Raw genomic sequence first — 14,466 nt, 5'->3', positions numbered from 1 at the left:
AAAAAAAGTGAAAAGCAAGGGAGAAAAGGAAAGATGTACTCATTTGTATGCAGAGTTTCAAAGAATACCAAGGAGAGACAAGAAAGCCTTCCAAAGTGATCGATGCAAAGAAATAAAGGAAAACAACAGAGTGGGAAGACTAGATATTGCTTCAAGAAAATGAGAGATACCAAGAGAAAATTTCATGCAAAGATGGGCAAAATAAAGGACAGAAATTGTATAGACCTAACAGAAGCAGAAGATATGAAGAAGAGGTGGCAAGAATACACAGTAGAACTACACAAAAAAGATCTTAGTGACCCAGATAACCACAATGGTGTGATCACTCACCTAGAGACAGACATCCTGGATTCAGAAGTCAAGTGGGCCTTAGAAAGCATCACTACAAACAAAGCTAGTGGAAGTGATGGAATTCCAGTTGAGCTATTTCAAATCCTGAAAGACGATGCTGTGAAAGTGCTGCACTCAGTATGCCCGCAAATTTGGAAAACTCAGCAGTGGCCACAGGACTGGGAAAGGTCAGTTTTCACTCCAATTCCAAAAAAAGGCAATGCCAAAGTAGGTTCACGCTACCACACAGTTGCATTCATCTCACACCCTAGCAAAGTAATGCTCAAAATTCTCCAAGCCAGGCTTCAACAGTACCTGAACCAAGAACTTCCAGATATTCAAGCTGGATTTAGAAGGAAGGGAACAAGAGACCAAATTGCCAACATCTGTTGGATCAAAGAAAAAGCAAGAGAGTTCCAGAAAAACATCTACTTTGCTTTATTGACTGTCAAAACATTTGACTGTGTGGATCACAATAAACTGTGGAAAATTCTTAAAGAAATGGGAATCCCAGACCACTTTACCTGTCTCTTGAGAAATCTGGATGCAGGTCAAGAAGCAGCAGTTAGAACAGGACATAGAAAAACCAACTGGTTCCAAAATGGGAAAGGAGTATGTCAATGCTGTATAAAGTTACCCTGCCTATTTAACTTATATGCAGAGTTCATCATGCAAAATGCTGGGCTGGATGAAGCACAAGCTGGAATCAAGATTGCTGGGAGAAATATCAATAACCTCAGGTATGCAGATGACACCACCTTTATGGCAGAAAGTGAAGAGGAAGTGAAGAGCCTCTTGATGAAAGTGAAAGAGGAGAGTGAAAAAGTTGGCTTAAAGCTCAACATTCAAAAAATGAAGATCATGGTATCTGGTCCCATCACTTCATGGCAAATAGATGGGGAAACGATGGAAACAGTGAGAGACTTTATTTCCTTGGGCTCCAAAATCACTGCTGATGATGACTGCAGCCATGAAATTAAAAGACACTTGCTCCTTGGAAGAAAAACTCTGACTAACCTAGATAGCATATTAAAAAGCAGAGACATTACTTTGCTGACAAAGTTCTGCATAGTCAAAGCTATGGTTTTTCCAGTAGTTATGTGTGGATGTGAGAGTTGGACTATAAAGAAAGCTGAGTGCTGAAGAATTGATGCTTTTGAACTGTGATATTGGAGAAGACACTTGAGAATCCCTTGTACTGCAAGGAGATCCAACCAGTCCATCCTAAAGGAAATCAGTCCTGAATATTCATCGGAAGGACTGATGCTGAAGCTGAAGCTCCAATACTTTGGCCACCTGATAGGAAGAACCAACTCTTTGGAAAAGACCCTGGGGCTGAGGAAGATTGAAGACAGGAGGAGAAGAGGATAACAGAGGATGAGATGGTTGCATGGCATCACCAACTCAGTGGACATAAGTTTGAGCAAGCCCTGGGAGTTGGTGATGGACAGGGCAGTTTGGCAAGCTGCAGTCCATGGGGTCACAAAGAGTCAGACATGACTGAGTGACTGAACTGGTCGACAGAATCTAAGAATAGCCTTTACTGCTGGGACCTATGTCACACTGTAGGTCTCTTGTTTCTTTTCTCAACTCCTCTGTTTTCCTCCATTAACACCTACAAATGTCTTCAAGCACATACTTTTGCAAAACAGCAAGACTCTATGGGGAAAGTCAGGGTTTGACCTCAATGAAGACCAACTTCACAACCCTGTCATTATTTGTATCAATTCACCCTAATCAAATGACTTAACCTATATGTATCCAGTGTGAATAAAAACAACCCTAAATAATTCCACAAGCTGAAAACCTATTTGAATTTACAAGATTTATTTAGTAGTGATGACATGGACTAAGATGCAACAAAGATCTTGGAGAAGCAAAATGTAGATGTTACTTTATAACATGACATTTGGGGGTGAAATTAAGTAAGAATCATACTTTCTGGATGAGGAATATTAGGAAATTCTTATCTTCAAAGAGACTTGGGAACTTTCTCTCTTTTGGGGGACGCCAACTCTTATTAGTAGGGCTTCCCCTGTGGCTCAGATCGTAAAGAATCTGCCTGCAATGCAGGAGACCTAGGGTCGATCCCTGGGTTGGGAAGATCCCCTGGAGAAAGGAATGGCAGCCCACTCCAGTATTCTTGCCTGAAAAATTCCATGGACAGAGGGGCCTGGTGTGCTACAGTCTATGGGGTTGCAAAGAGTCAGACTTGACTGAGCAAATAACACTTTCACTTTTCAGCTCTTATTTGTAATGAAATTATCAAAATCCCAGGTCAGAGGAGAGAAATTCCAAAATCATGTTTTCCACACAAGAAAAGGGAATGTTATCTATAAACCATTAAGTAACATTTTCTTAAGTTGGATCCTCTTCACATCTTTTTAAAATCAGGACTAAACATCAATATAAATAATGACAGGATCTAAAATAGAAGATAGTGACAAAATATTGACATATGCATCACATAAACCATGTTAAAACTAAGTATGCAAAGAGTTTCTAAAGAACAAAAATGTATTTAATTTTTTTTGTGTGTTTAAGGAGATTTACCTGAACTGGTTTAGAAGTCCATTTGAAATGAATAGAGAACAAATATATAGGATAGTAAAAATAAACCTGAAATTTAAGACAGATAGCAGGTAGGAGGAGAAAATATTATAGATAATGAGAATTATTATGATCAAATATCAAAACACTGGGTTTTCTTACTATTTGATAATTTTTGAATGGCCAGTGTGCATATTAACCAAGCTACTGTCTTAAGTACAGAATATGCATCAGTGAACACTAGACACAAGGTTTTCACCTTCACAGAATTTATATAAAAATAGAGGGAGATAGACTATAAATAAACAGATGATATGTAAAGGAAATAAACAGAGTTATATATGAAAATGTAATGGACTGGGAAAAGGAGGAGACCGGATGGCATACAACTTCAGTTATGATGATTAAGGAAGACCTATGAAGAGTAGACATTTGAGTTATGACTGAAGGATAAGAAGGTGTCAGCAAGGTAAAGTGCTGGGTAAAAGCATTTTAGGCAGAAGCCTAAGATCAGGGGTGGATTTGCTGTGCCTTAGAGATAGACTAGGGCTTCCCTGGTGACTCAGATGGTAAAGAATCTGCCTGCAATGTGGGAGATCCGAGGGTTGATAAGATCCCAGGGCATGGCTACTCACTCCAGTGTTCTTGCCTAGAGAATTCTGATGGACAGAGGAGCCTGGTGGGCTACAGTCCATGGGGTCACAAAGACAAAAGGCACGTGTGGCTGGAATTTGGTGATCAGAGTGGAACGGGATGAAGCTAGAAAGCCCAGCAGAAAGAAGTGCACAGGGCTTCTTAGTCTACAGTAGGATGTCACTATGTTTTTTTGGGTGGATGTCATTGGAGAGTTCAAACAAGAGAATCATGTGATCTGGTTTAACTTTTAAAAAGAATAGTCTGGTAACTGGATGGAGAATGGACTGGACTTTTACTTTCAGAAGTAGGGAGTCCAGTCTGGAGGCTATTAAAGTAAATTAGACCAAATAAAACAAAGCTTGGATACAAGGAGACAGTGAGAAACAGATAAACTAGGAATATATTATAGAAATAAAATTGGTAGGACTCTACTGTACTAGATGTGGGGCTAAGGGAATGGGAGTATTCAGTAATGGCTCCAGGCTTTTTTAAACAAAATTTATTTATTTATTCATTTATTTGACTACATTGTAACTTATTTGATGCATGTGGGATCTAGTTCCCTGACCAGGGAACAAACGAAAGCCTTCTGCATTGGGAACACAGAGTTTTAACTACTGGACCACCAGGAAAAACCTAATAAATGGCTTTTAAGCTTTTGATTTGAGCTACTTGGTTGATGGTAATACAATGTATTGAGATTGGAATGGACCTGTGTGTGTGTGTGTGTGTGTGCGTGCATGTGTGTGTTGTGGGGAATGTACAGAATTGGTTCCACTTTAGAGTTGGTGTATTTAACATACTCAGTGGACATTAAGATGCAAATGCAATTGTAGGCACAAATTTGCCTCTCAGGAGAGAACTCGGGGCTACAGATAATACATATGAGTCATCAACATATAAACAGTATTTAAAGTCATGAGACTGGATAGTTCTCTTAGGAAGAAAGTATGGAGGAAAACAGAAGAGGCCCAGGACTGAACCCTAAGACCCTCTAAAAATATTAGAGATAGGGCAAAAGAGACTAAAGGTAACCAGAGAAAATAGGTAAAAATAGGAAAAAATAGGTTAAAGTGTCTTGCTTTGGAAGATGATAATGAAAACTGTTTCAGGAGGCAGAAATCAGCCAGCTTTTGCTGAAAGACTGAGAAAGGTAAAGATAGAAAAATTACCATTGGATTTGTTAGCAGAAGGTCAGTACTGACCCTGATGAGAAGAGCTTCAGGATAATAGTGTGAAAAGAAGCCTATCTGGAGAGGATTAATGAGAACGATAAATGTGAGAAAGAAGTCAATGAGAATTTTTGCTGAGAAAGATGAGAAAAAGGACAAAAAAGTGGAATGCCACTGGGTCTTGAGAAGCCTCTTCCTGCAACCAAAGAAAGGATGCCCTGGGGCATATTTAACTGCTGGTGGGGATCACCCATGGGAGAGATACAAATGGATGATACAAGACAGGGGATATCTGCAGAGGAAAGAGAGGATGGATTGTGATCATGAATATGATGATAGGTGCTCTGTGGAAAAAAGAACATGGTTATGTGATAGAGTGACCTGGGGCAAGAACTACTTCAGGTAAGGGTCAGAGAGTCAGAGAAGAATAACTGTGGGTCTGAGACCTGAATGTTGAGGACACAGGTAAGGGGTGACCTGTAGACAAGTATTTAACAGGGGAACACCTAGTGCAATAGCTAAACAAGCGTGACTCCAATTAAGGAACAGAAAGAAGGTCAGCGTGGTTGGAACAGACGTGGTGAGTGAGGAATACAGAGAATTTCAGAGAGAGGCAGAGGCTTGGCATTGAGTTTAAGGAGCACAGATTTTGTCTCAATGTGATGGGAAACCCTTGGCAGGTTTTAAGCAGAGGAGAGAAAAGGATCTGATTTCAGACAGAGGTAAATGATTGGAAAATGGGGGAATTTCTCTTAATGATTTTGTTTCCTTAGTGTTGGATGAGGTGAGGCTGTCAGTCAAGGTAAGAGTGAAATTTAAGAGTGTAGGAAATTTGAATTGGTTTATGCAAATAGACAAAAGGAGAAAAACAAAACCACTCTGAGAAGGAAATTTGGTCTTTAAAACGCTTCAGAATTTTCCAGAATGCTTGTTAAATCTTGAATTCCTAGACCAACTCCCAAACATTTCTCTGGAAGGTAATATAGAACCCAGAAGACTGTATTATAAAAAGGTACCATAATTCCTCAAAAAATTAACAATAGAACTATCATATGATTCAACAATTGCATTTCTAGTGATATACACAAAGAAAATGAAAACACTAACTTGAAAAGATATCTATGCCCCCATGTTCATAGTGGCATTATTTACACATGTAAGCATAGCCAACACATGGAAATAACCTAGTTGTCCATCAACAGATGAATGAACGAAGAAGTTGTGGATGAATATATACAATGGAATATTATTCAGCCATTAAAAAGCAAGGAAATCCTACCATTTGCAGCAACATGGATGATATTTGAAGGCATTATACTGAGTGAATAAGTCAGAGACATACAAATAATGTATGATTTCACTTGTATGTGGAATCTAAAAACAAAAATACCAAACTCATAGAAAAAAGAAATCTGATTTATGGTTACTGAAGACAGAGCATGGGAGGAGAATTGGAGGAAGGTGACCAAAAGTTTTAAATTTCCAGTTATATGAAAAATAAGCATAGCAATGTAACATACAACATGATAACTGTAATTAACATGATTTTATGATGTGTGGGAAAATTGTTAATAGAATATGTCCTAAGTTCTCACCACAAGGAGAAATTTTTTTCTTTTCTTTTCATCTTGTGTTAACTAAATGGATGTTAACTAAACTTACTATGGTAATCATTCTACAGTATGTGCAAATCAAGCCATCATGCTGTACACCTTAAACTTAGTGATGTAAATCAATTATTTTTCAATAAAACTGGAAAAATACATGTATGCATACTTTGTAAAAGGAATGTCAAGAGTTTCTTAAGCAAGCTCAGAGGCAGGAACTGGCCAAGAGCCAAGGGATGGACAAGGGAGGGTACATAGTGGGAGCAAAAGTCAGGAGGAGGGCAGGGGCAGAGCGTGAGCAAGAGATCATGGGGTGAGAGATAGGCAAGATGACCAGGAAGCGGTGGGGAATCAGAAGCGGTATGCTTAAGTGAGATCCAAAGGCTTGAAAGACTGAAGGCGTCAGACTTAACTGTAATTCCACAGTCAGTAGGAAGCCCTTTCAGATTTTTAAGCAAGGGAGTGAAATCATGGAAAAGAAATTTTAATTTTCGTTTTCATGATTGGAAAGGTTAGACAGGCATCAGAATAATCTGTAAGAGAGGAGGTTGTTACAAAGGTAATCATGATGAGAATGGCTGAAATATTGGTATGAGAATGAGAAGACAAACAGCAGAAGCACACTAGTTATGACAGCTGACAGGTCAGTAGCCCTGCTCTTTCGTGTGTCTGGAGTTAAGTGACTCAGAGGATACTTCTGCTCTGGTACTGCAAGGGGATGCTCTGGCATCCTTGGGGGAACAATGAATTGACAGGCTTGCTAAGAAGTTGATTTTCAGTTGATAACACCCTCTCTGAAATTTAGAAAAATGAATGGAACGCTGGCAAGAAGTCTGGTCAGGAGCAATGCCGCACAGATGTGTTAGAGAAAGTTGTCAAAGTACATTTGTTCAAAGAGAGTTAATAGGTAGGCAAGAGAAGGGATGAAGATAATGGTTTGGGGAAATGTCTAATTAAGGGTCAGGAAAAAACTGAACATCAGGAAGCTGACAGAGTAAACTGTAATAGAACCAAAGTATGCAATGGCAAGTTGCAGTGGTCAAGCTTAAATGCTGACTCTATCAAAACAGATCCAGATAGTCATCTTATTACTGGCATTTAGTAATAACATCGAACATCCAACTTCCGTTTGCCTAATTTCATCTGATATTCAGGGCAGTTCAGTAAGGGCAGGGCTGCTTATCACTAGCTTCCTTTTAAAGATCAAGAAACTGAGGCTTGGGAACTAAATGACTTGCTAAAGGTCACGTAGGTATTGAGGTCTGTATGCAGTAAATTTCTTATCCACTCTCCTCTGAAAATTATTAGACGGTTATACCTAGCGCATAACCAAGAGACTCCGATCTTAAATTACAATTTAAAATTAAGCCAGTCTGGAGGAAGAAAATTATAATAAACGTTGAATGAAACTTTCTGGTGCCCTTGCCAATAAATAGCACAAAGAATTGCAGTTTTTATTCACATATCAGCTTTTGTAAGTAGCTCCAGATGTTTATCATTTAGGATCTCTCTACCAATATCACATCAAAATTTTTAAAATATATGAGAATCACGCCTGGGAATCAGACATTATTCTTTTTCTGGGAGGGCAGCGGGAGGCTGGGCTGTTTTGACTAGGCAGGAGGGCATTCGATGTGTGCAGAAACTCCCGCGCCTAGCGGAGCATGCAACTGCGCTCAGCACGAGCAGGTTTCGGATAAGCGTCCGGGCATTAGCGCTCGCAGCCCTGCGGGACCCAGAGCGCTGAGCACATGCTGAGACCTGGCGGCACGGAGCGGGCACGTCACGCCACAGGACCCACTGGACAGATCACATAGTGCCATTCCGTCAGGCAGCCTGCGATGCTGGTGGCCCCAGCACGGGAGCAGCGAGCGAAGACCTTCAGGACCAAGAGAGGTGCCCCAAAGCGAGCGAGAAGCAGGCAAGGTCGTCCCACCTTCTCACTTTTGACTGCTTCCTTTGCATCGTGGCACAGAGGCCATCCCGGCCCCAGACGCGTCCCTACCTCCGTGATCCCATTCCCAGCTCACCGAGGACCCCCGGCGCGAGGAGAGTCAAGAAAACCCAGATGGGGCCCGCGGCGCCCATGCCGCGGCTGCAGCCCTAGCGACGGGATGCGTTCTGAGACCCGCGCGCCTCCGGCAGCTCCGGGAAGACACGGCTAGAGAAGCTGGCAGCTGCAGGCAGGGGAAGGTGGGCCCTTAAGTAGCATCTGGCACCACGTGCAGGCCGGGCGCACACCTGCCGGCCGCTGGGGGCGGGGCCGCGCAGTGAGGGGCCGGGGCCGGCGGGCGGAGAAACTCTGATTCACTGGCTCAGATTCCAGTCTTCCTTGCAGTCGCTTTCCAACTTTTCGGACCGCGCAGCCCAGGGCATCTACTTTTGCCGCTGGGGATCTGAAGCAAAATAGCACTACCCTGACCAACCTATGGCGCTCTCCTGTCCCGTCCTATTCTATCATCTCCTCTCCTCCCGCGTCCAACCCTTCCTCCCTCCGCTCCCTCCTTTCCCCTCCCTTTCCCTCCTCTCCCTCTTCCCCTTTCCCCTTCCCCGACTTTCTCTCTCTTGAAAATTCTGGGTTGGATTCGCTAAATTCATTTCAAAAGTTATTCATGTTTCCAACCTTCCGTTTGAAAACCGTTTACTTACAAAGGAAACTAAGGAATAGCAACCACCTCTGATGTCCTTTTCTTTTTATTTTGCAATAACTGATACAGAAAAGTTGCAAAAAAAAAAAAAAGTTGCAAAAATAATACAAAGGATCCCCACACATTCATCACCCAGATTCTCCAAATGTTAACATTTTACTATATTTTCTTCTTCATTCTCCGGTTCTCCCTCTTTCTAGATAAATAACTATGATATAGTTATATAGAGATTTAGATATATACACATATAGTTTTATAAGTGTATATGATTACAATTATATAATTTTTTTACTTTGGAACTCTTTGAGATAAGTTACAGGCATGATGCCCCTCTTCTAAATACTTCAATATGTATTTCCTAAAAGTGAGAATATAGTCTTACATAATTTCAGTACAATGAGCAAAAACAGGAAATTAATGTATTACCTAAGGGACAGACAGTACGGATTTCTCCAATCATCTAATATTCGTTATTATGGCAAAAAAAAGTGGGGGAAAGCAAGTGCCAACTCATGCACAAATGAACACACACCCACTTTTTTTTTCTGGCGCTGAGTCATTCTAGGGTCATGCATTGCATTTGATTTCTTTTTTTTCTCATTTATTCTGATAAAGTTCGTCAGTCTTTTTGTTTTCCTGACCTTGAAATTTTTGAAAGTACACAGCAATTATTTTTGTTTAGTGACTTTTAAATTAGTTGCCTACTGCAAGTAGCAAATTATCCTTAACTTATTAATTTAAAGCAAGAATAAACACACATTGTCTCACACAACTGCTGTGTGTCAGGAATTTGAGAGCACATAAGCAAAGTGGTCCTGGCTTGAGAGCTTTGACAAGGTTGCAGTCCAGACATTGGCCAGAACTGCAGTCATCTGAAAGCTGGACTGAGGCTGGAGGATCTAAGTCTAAGATGACTCACTCACATGGCTGTAGTTTGGAGGCCAGATATCCTTACTAGGAGGACCGCACCCTAGGACTATTTGAGTGTCCTTGTGATATGCCAACTGTCTTCTTACAGAACAAGAGAAAAAAGCAGAAGTCACAATGTCATTTAAAATTTAGTCTCAGAACTCATACTATATTATTTCCATAGTATCCTGTTGGATACTTGTGATGGTTAATTTTATGGGTCAGCTTGACTGGGCTGTGAGATGCCCAGATATAGGGTCAAAAATTATTCTGAGAGTTTCTGTATGGGTGTTTTCAGATGATATTAACTTTTTTGGTAACATATATTTATTTTAATTATTTCCAGTTTTGTTGATATATAATATTGTATTAGCTTAAGGTGTATATCATAATGATTTGATATATGTACATACTGAAAAATGATTAGAATGGTAAGTTTAGTTAACATCCATCACCTCAGATAGTTGCAAAGTTTTCTTGTAATAATTTATAAGATCTATTCTCTCAGCAACTTTCAAATATGCAAAACAGTATTGTTGGCTATAATCATCCTGCTGTGCATTATATACCCAGAACTTATTTATCTTATAACTGGAAGGTTGTGTCTTCTGACCACCTTCACTCATTTTCCCCACTTCCCACCTGCCCCCTTCTCTGGCAACCACCAATCTGTTCTGCAATTATGAGCTCGTTCTTTTTAGATTTCACGTGTAAATAAGATCATACAGTATTTGCCATCCCCTGTTCGACTTGTTTCACTTAGTATATTGCTTTCGAAGTTCATTCATAGTATAAAAAATGGAAAGATTCATTCTTTTTATGGTTGAATATATATATGGCACATTTTTATTTTCCCCTTCTGATGTATACACAGAAGTGGAACTGCTGGATAATATAGCAGTTCTGTATTTTATTTTTTTGAGGAACTACTCTTTTTCCATAGTAGCTGCATCAATTTATATGAGTCATTTTTATACACATCCTATCCAACTCTTGTTATCCCTTATCATGCTAGCCATTCTAACAGGTGTGAAGTGATACCTCATTTTGGTTTTGGTTTGCATTTCCTTGATGATTGATCATGTTGAGCATCTTTTTATGTGTGATACGCAGAAGCTTTTTAGTTTGATGTAGTAATAGTTTATTTTTTGCGTATGTTGTCTTTACTTTGAGTGTCAAATCAAAGAAAAAATTGTCAAGACCAATGTTAAGGAGCTTACCCCCTCATGTTCTTCCAGGTATTTAATGTTTCAGGTCTTACATTCAACTCTTCAATGCATTTTGAGCTGATTTTTGTGTATGGTGTGAGATGGTTCAGTTTCTTTCTTTTGCATATGGCTGTAGAGTTTTACTAACACCATTTACTGAAGAGACCATCCTCTATTCATTGTTTATTCTTGGCTCCTTTGTTGTAAAATAATTAATCTTATATATATATGGGTTTATTTTTGAGTGCTCTATTCTTTTCCATTAATCTGTGTGTCATTTTTTATGCAAATACCATGCTCTTGATTTTTATAGTTTTGTGATATAGTTTACATGAGATAATATAAAATATATGTGTTGGTCTCTGCTCCTTGTTCCTGACACAAAGCTCCTAAAATCCTTGATATTTTCTAGGTGTTTACTAGGAGGATCTCTTGTTCTAATATTTGTCTTTGATTCTACCCCAACACAGCTCATAAAACCCTAGTAAAGTTTCATGATAGGAGCACTAGGAACATCTTTTGTTCTTTTGAGGTGACCCTTGCAGGGCTTCTGGATGGAGACTTGTCACTAGAAAGATCAAGCCATCATTAGAAGCTTGCAAGTTTTGCCCCCTCCCTTTCCCATCCTCCAGAGAGGGGAGAGGCCAGACAAGGTGTTAATAACTGACCACCCCTACATGAGGAAATATCCATAAAATCCCAATGGTGCAGCCACAGAGAGCTCCCTGGCTGATGATGACATTCATATCTGGAGGGTGACATACCCCCAGGCCATGTGGACAGAAGTTCCTACACTTGGGTCCCTCCTAGAGCTTGCCCAAGGTATCTCTTCATCTGGTTGTTCATCCGTAACCTTTGTTATGGTGGTGAGGTGAGTGTGTACTCAGTCGTGTCTGACTCTTTGTGATCACATGGGCTGTAGCCCACGAGGCTCCTCTGTCCATGGAATTTTCCAGGCTAGAGCTAGTGGAGTGGGTTGCCATTTCCTTCTCCAGGGGATCTTCCCAACCCAGGGATTGAGCATGCTTTTCTTAGCATCTCCTTCAATGGCAGGCAGATTCTTTACCACTGAGCCACCTGGGAAGTTCATCCTTTAGTATATCCTTTAATAAACTGATAAATATGAGGCAGTATGGCCCTGAGTTTTGTGAGCTGCTCTAGCAAATGGATCAGACTCAAAGAGGAAGTTTTTGTAACCTCCAATCTATAGCCAATTGGTCATGGCCACAGGACATAAACTGGGTTTCTGAATGGCAACTGAGTTGGGATGAGAGTAGTCTTGTAAGGCTGAGCCCTTAATCTGTGGGTTGTGATGCAATGTCTGGGTATAGAGTGTCATAATTGTAGTGTAGGACACTCAGGTGATGTTGCAGAGAATTGCGTGGTGTGGGTAAGGTCCTCCATGCATTTGGTCCCCAGACGTCTAAGAAGGAGTGTTCTACTAAAGGTAAAGGAGACACACAGGGAAGAAATACACAGTGGGGAACCATTGGGGTTTTCCCCACATAGAAATAAAAGCTGAGTTTTTTTTTCTTTATGGTTTGAAATTAGGAAGTGTGATGCCTCCAGTTTTGTTTTTCTTTCCCAAGACCACTTTGGCTATTAGATTATCTTGTGGCTTCACACAAATTTTAGGAATTTCTTCTTTTCTGTTTATGTTGAAACTACCATTGAAATTTTAATTGGGATTGCATTGAATCTGTGAATCATTTGGGGGTAATACAGGTATTGTAACAATATGAAGTCTTTCAATTCATGAGCATAGGCTATCTTTCCATTTATGTATGTCTTTTGTCATTGCCTTCTCCAGTGGACCATGTTTTGTCAGAACTCTCCATCATGACCCATCCATCTTGGGTGGCCCTACATGGCATGGCTCATAGTTTCATTGAGTTAGACAAGGCTGTGGTCCATGTGATCAGTTTGATTACCTTTCTGTGACTGTGGTTTTCATTCTGTCTGCCCTCTGAGGGATAAGGATAGAGGCTTATGGAAGCTTCCTGATGGGGGAGACTGAGTGTGGGGGAAACTGGGTCTTGTTCTGATGGGTGGAGCCATGCTTAGTAAATCTTTAATCCAATTTTCTGTTGATGAGCAGGGCCGTGTTCACTCCCTGTTGTTTGACCTGAGATTAAACTATGGTGGAGGTAATGAAGAAAATGGCAAGCTCCTTCAAAAGGTCCCATGCATGCACTGCTCCACTCACTGTCCCCGACCCCATAGCAGGCCACCGCCGACCCGTGCCTCTGCCGGAGACTCCTGGACACTCACAGGCAAGTCTGGGTCAGTCTCTTGTGGGGTCGGATTAGGGTTTTCTCTAGTAGTCATGTATGGAAGTGAGAGTTGGGCTAGAAAGAAAGCTGAGTGCTGAAGAATCAATGCTTTTGAACTATGGTGTTGGAAAAGACTCTTGAGAGTCCCTTGGACTACAAGGAGATCCAACCTGTCCATCCTAAAGGAAATCAGTCCTGAATGTTCATCGGAAGGACGGATGCTGAGGCTAAAACTCCAATACTTTGCCCACCTGATGAAAAGAACTGACTCTAGAAAAGACCCTGATGCTGGGAAAGATTGAGGGCAGGAGGAGAAGGGGACAACAGAGGATGAGATGGTTGGATGGCATCACTGACTGAATGGATATGAGTTTAAGCAAGCTCCGGGATTTGGTGATTGACAGGTAGGCCTGGCTTGCTGCAGTCCATGGGGTCACAAAGAGTCAGACAGGACTGAGTGACTAAACTAAACTGATGTCTTTGGTAGGTATTTTTCATGTTATTTTATTCTATTTTATTTTTATTGAAGTATAGTTGATTTACAATATTATATCAGTGTCAGATATATGGCATTCCTATTCAATATTTTTATAGATAATATTCCATTTAAGCTTATTACAAAATAATGGCTACATTTTCCTGTGCTGCATAACATATCCTTGTAGGTTATTTATTTTTGTACATGATAGTTTGTGTCTCTTAATCCTATACCCCAATTTTGACCATTACCTTACCGTCTTCCCACTGGTAACCATTAGTTTTTTCTGTATGAGCTTGTTTCTATTTCTGTTGCATACATTTGTTTCATGTTTTAGATCCCACATATAAAAGATAACATTGAACAATTGTGTTTCTCTGTCTGACTTCCTTCACCCTCTAGGTCTATCCACATTGCTGCAAATGGAAGAATTTCATTCTTTTTATGATTGAATAATATTTCATGTATACATGTGTGTGTGTGTGTGTGTGCCATATCTTCTTTATCCATTCATCTGTTTATTCTTAGAAAATCAGTTGATTGGAAATCCATATACTTTCTACAAAAAATGCATCATAAAGATAAAGACAGGTTAAAAGTAAACGATTGAAAAGTTATAACATGCAAACAGTAACCACAAGAAAACTGGCATGTC

At 40.3% G+C, this 14,466-nt stretch overlaps 1 protein-coding gene across 8 annotated transcripts in view; it reads right to left on the bottom strand.

The window, feature by feature from the left end:
- CR2 (complement C3d receptor 2) overlaps window positions 1-8,740 on the bottom strand; it is a 45,972-nt gene extending 37,232 nt beyond the window's left edge. For 4 of the 8 annotated variants that reach the window (XM_043924563.1, XM_043924564.1, XM_043924566.1 and 1 more), the window contains exon 1: window positions 8,326-8,739. In XM_043924563.1, coding sequence (XP_043780498.1) covers window positions 8,326-8,383 — 58 coding nt within the window. In that variant the 5' untranslated portion in view covers window positions 8,384-8,739. Of the gene's footprint in view, window positions 1-8,325 lie in introns of all 8 variants that reach the window. The other 4 variants (XM_043924568.1, XM_043924570.1, XM_043924571.1 and 1 more) reach the window with 2 other exon arrangements.
- Window positions 8,741-14,466: the final 5,726 nt, after the last annotated feature.

This window comes from Cervus elaphus, chromosome 14 (genome assembly GCF_910594005.1).
Source record: "Cervus elaphus chromosome 14, mCerEla1.1, whole genome shotgun sequence".
Classification (NCBI taxonomy): Eukaryota; Metazoa; Chordata; class Mammalia; order Artiodactyla; family Cervidae; genus Cervus; species Cervus elaphus.
The sequence above is the reverse complement of the archived record's forward strand: the minus strand, read 5'-3'. Positions and strand labels throughout refer to the sequence as shown.